General features: G+C 46.9%; 1 protein-coding gene across 1 annotated transcript in view; it reads left to right on the forward strand.

Moving 5' to 3' along the window:
- The first annotated feature begins 212 nt into the window (after window positions 1–212).
- RELL1 (RELT like 1) overlaps window positions 213–3,904 on the forward strand; it is a 43,697-nt gene continuing 40,005 nt past the window's right edge. The window contains exon 1 of the mRNA XM_018567236.1: window positions 213–347. Within this exon, the coding sequence (XP_018422738.1) occupies window positions 281–347 (67 nt within the window). The 5' untranslated portion in view covers window positions 213–280. The remainder of the gene's footprint in view (window positions 348–3,904) is intronic.

Consider the following 3,904-nt stretch of genomic DNA (forward strand, 5'->3'; position numbering starts at 1 on the left):
CCCTTAGCCCCGCCCAGTGCCAGCTCCTCACCCACTGCCCCGCCCCAGCCTGCATTCATATCTATTAGAGGCAAAATATTGGAGGGAGTGGCTAAGAGAAGAGAGGGCGGGGTGAGAGGGAGAGACGGAGGGACGAGGAAGGAGTCTGTACAGTACAACCAACCGAGCTTCCGCCTGGCTGTACATCCTCACCTCGCCCCTCCCATCCTCTCCTGACCCGCCCTGCTGCCCCGGGGGCTGTCCTACCTGACAAGAGCGGACCCCGGGCAGAGTTGCTGTGATGTCTCCGGTGGTGAAGTCTCTGGTGTGGCCTCAGCCCGCACCCTGGAGAGTCGCCCGCAGTGCCGGTAAGTGAAGCAGCCACACCCGGCCACACACACACAAGCTGACATTAACTTGTGATAAACTTCCTGCGGAGTCAGTGATCTTCCCTGTATGTTATCACCCCGGGCTCTATTCATCCTGCTGGGGAGCCGGCAATGGAGGCGTGCAGTGATGTGATGGTGGGGACCCCGAATACGTGTGATTACTATATACACATCTCCTCATGTATAGTCAGCTTTGTGCGAGGAGAGCACAGAACGGATCTAACCAGAGTTCTGCTGTATACTCCGCTACCTGCACACCGTGACTCGCATCGGTCACATGACTGCAACTGTCAGCTCCGATCTCCCTATTTATATATGTGGTTATTGCCACCCCATATGTATGTGTGCCCCCCCTTATGTATGTACCCCATGATCAGACTGAGCTTCAACCTCCCAATGTCTATGTGTACCCCCCTGTTCAGAACCTTGGGCTTCAAACCTCCCAAATTGTGTGTAACCCCCACTTCCCCATCAGACTATGAGTTCCAGCCTCCAAATATGTGTGTACCCCCTGATCAGACAATGAACTACAACTTCCCCATATGTACCTGATGGGTCTCCTGTGTTCTGGATCCTCTGCCATCAGCCTGGATGAGTAGTGCTGGTGCACTATTCTGTCTACAAGCTCTGGGTTTGTGATGGAGACCATCTCTGTTTCTGGATTGTTTAAAGACATAGTCCACCTTCTGCAACAATGTCATAATGAATGCTCCTTGCTAATATAAAACAAATGTGCATTCATTACATTTGTGCGTTGAAGCCAGCAGAGCATTGCGATCGGCATCCGTGCTTCATGGCTTTGTATTGTTGACGTTCCCCTTCAGGTCTGTATGGACCTTCTGTTATTGGAGGAAGACGACAAATGACTACATGTGCGGTGATTTCACTTCACTTGTGCTCCATCGGGACATCTACTACTATACACCAAATACCTGTGTATACATTAATGTGGCATCTACTACTATACACCCGTGCCCTGCCTACCTGTGTACACATTAATGTGGCCTCTACTGCTATACACTCGTGCCCTGCCTACCTGTGTACACATTAATGTGGCATCTACTACTGCACACCCGTGCCCTGTCTACCTGTGTACACATTAATGTGGCATCTACTACTATACACCCGTGCCCTGTCTACCTGTGTACACATTAATGTGGCATCTGCTACTATACACCCGTGCCCTGTCTACCTGTGTACACATTAATGTGGCATCTACTACTATACACCCGTGCCCTGTCTACCTGTGTACACATTAATGTGGCATCTACTACTATACACCCGTGCCCTGTCCACCTGTGTACACATTAATGTGGCCTCTACTACTATACACCCGTGCCCTGTCTACCTGTGTACACATTAATGTGGCATCTGCTACTATACACCCGTGCCCTGTCTTCCTGTGCACACATTTATGGGACATCTACTACTATACACCCGTGCCCTGTCTACCTGTGTACACATTAATGTGGCATCTGCTACTATACACCCGTGCCCTGTCTACCTGTGTACACATTAATGTGGCATCTACTACTATACACCCGTGCCCTGTCCACCTGTGTACACATTAATGTGGCCTCTACTACTATACACCCGTGCCCTGTCTACCTGTGTACACATTAATGTGGCATCTGCTACTATACACCCGTGCCCTGTCTTCCTGTGCAAACATTTATGGGACATCTACTACTATACACCCGTGCCCTGTCTACCTGTGTACACATTAATGTGGCATCTACTACTATACACCCATGCCATGTCTCCTTTTGTTGGCATTTATGGGGCATCAACTGTGTGCCCCGTCTCCCTGTGTAGACCTTTTATGGGGCAACTACTACTATACATCAATGCCCTTTCTGCCTGTGTAGACATTTATAGGGCATCTACTACTATAGTCTTCTATCTTCCTGTGTTGACATTTTATATGGTAGAAACTGATCTACACCCATGCCCTGTCACCTTTGCTGGCATTTATGGGGCATCGACTACTATACACCTACACCCTTTGCCCCTATTCTGGCACGGAGTCAGTTGGCTATCGTATCCCCTAAGTTCATCTATAATTTTTAACTTTATTTGAGATAGCATGTGGAAGGCTTAGAGCCCGTGCCAGATTTTTATCACTTTGTAATTATTGGGGCTATAAGCACCCCCCCATCTAAATGGATTTAGATTTTAAGGGGACTATTTTTGAAACAATTTGCAGGGCCACTCGCCCTGCAGATATCTGTGAATGTTTGTTTTTGTGCATTTTTAATATATTTTATTTTCACGTCGAAGGTATTGTGATGTAGTACCGCATTATGGCCACCAGATGGAACTGAGGAACAGAAGGAATAAAGCCTCTACTAGTAATTAAAAAAAAAAAAGCAATAATTACACACACAAACTTAAGGTCCCCACACACCTTACGATAATCGTACGATAATCGCGGGAAATCCTGCAATCATACGATTATCGTAAGGTGTGTGGAAGCCGCGCGACCTCTACTACTGTAAGGTCGCACGACTTTTAACTTACGGACATGTTCGAAAACCCGCCGAGCATCGTATGATGTTCGACGCGTTTGTGGCATGTCCGTACGATAAAAGCCGTACTGCGCGTTGCGTCACTGCAGTGCACCAACACAGGAGGCACCGATTCACACTGGTGAGTGTGCGTTATGGTGCACATACGTGCTGGTGTGAGTTGTGCACATGTGCTGCAGTGCATGGTTACAAAGCATGGCAGTGCTTGGTGTTTTTTTGTTTTTAATTGTATTTTCCTTTTATCACTTAAAAAATAAAAAGCACGGCGGTGCGTTGTTGCACATTATAACTCGCTGCATTGCAATAAAAATATATTCCGGGATCATTTTATCACAACACACACCTACTGCGGATGGGGCATTACTACAAAGCAAACCTCCAAAATGTTTTCATCGTTTTACATTAAACACAATTTAAAATTGACCAATATTTTCTATTTATTAATTCGTTGCCCTTTTATTTTTACTAGGAATTTTGTATATTTTTGTTTTTGTTTTGTGTGCCTTTTTAAAGTCACTTTTTTTAGTATTTGCATAAATCTACTGCTAACAAGCAGAAGATATATGGAAAAACATAAAAATAATAAAAAAGTTCCCAAATCGGTAATTACTTACCCGTGTCTCCGCCGGTCGTTGCCCTCTGAAGATTCTCAAGCAGCATGATGGTGCAGGCGCATGCACAGTAGAGATCTTTGACGAGGAGAGACTCTGTGTAAGTGAATGAACGCAGCCGTGAGTCTGCACGTCGGAGAGACACTGCGGGACACAGAAGACGCAGCAGTCAGCGCCGGTCAGTCAGCGCCGGTACCAGCACTGGAGGGACTGCTGAAAACTACTGGAAGGAAGAAGATGATCGGCTCAAGAGGTAAGTCTTTAAAGCAGCATCTAGGGGTGGGATTTGTGACTTTAAAGAACAACTATGAGGTGAGTGAAAATCGTCTGCAGTGAGCGGTGATTGTCAGTCACTGCTTCCCATATGGATTCCGCCCCGCCCCCAAACCCCCGCCCC

This window comes from Nanorana parkeri, unplaced genomic scaffold (assembly GCF_000935625.1).
Source record: "Nanorana parkeri isolate BGI_ZX_2015 unplaced genomic scaffold, ASM93562v1 scaffold1024, whole genome shotgun sequence".
Taxonomy (NCBI): domain Eukaryota; kingdom Metazoa; phylum Chordata; class Amphibia; order Anura; family Dicroglossidae; genus Nanorana; species Nanorana parkeri.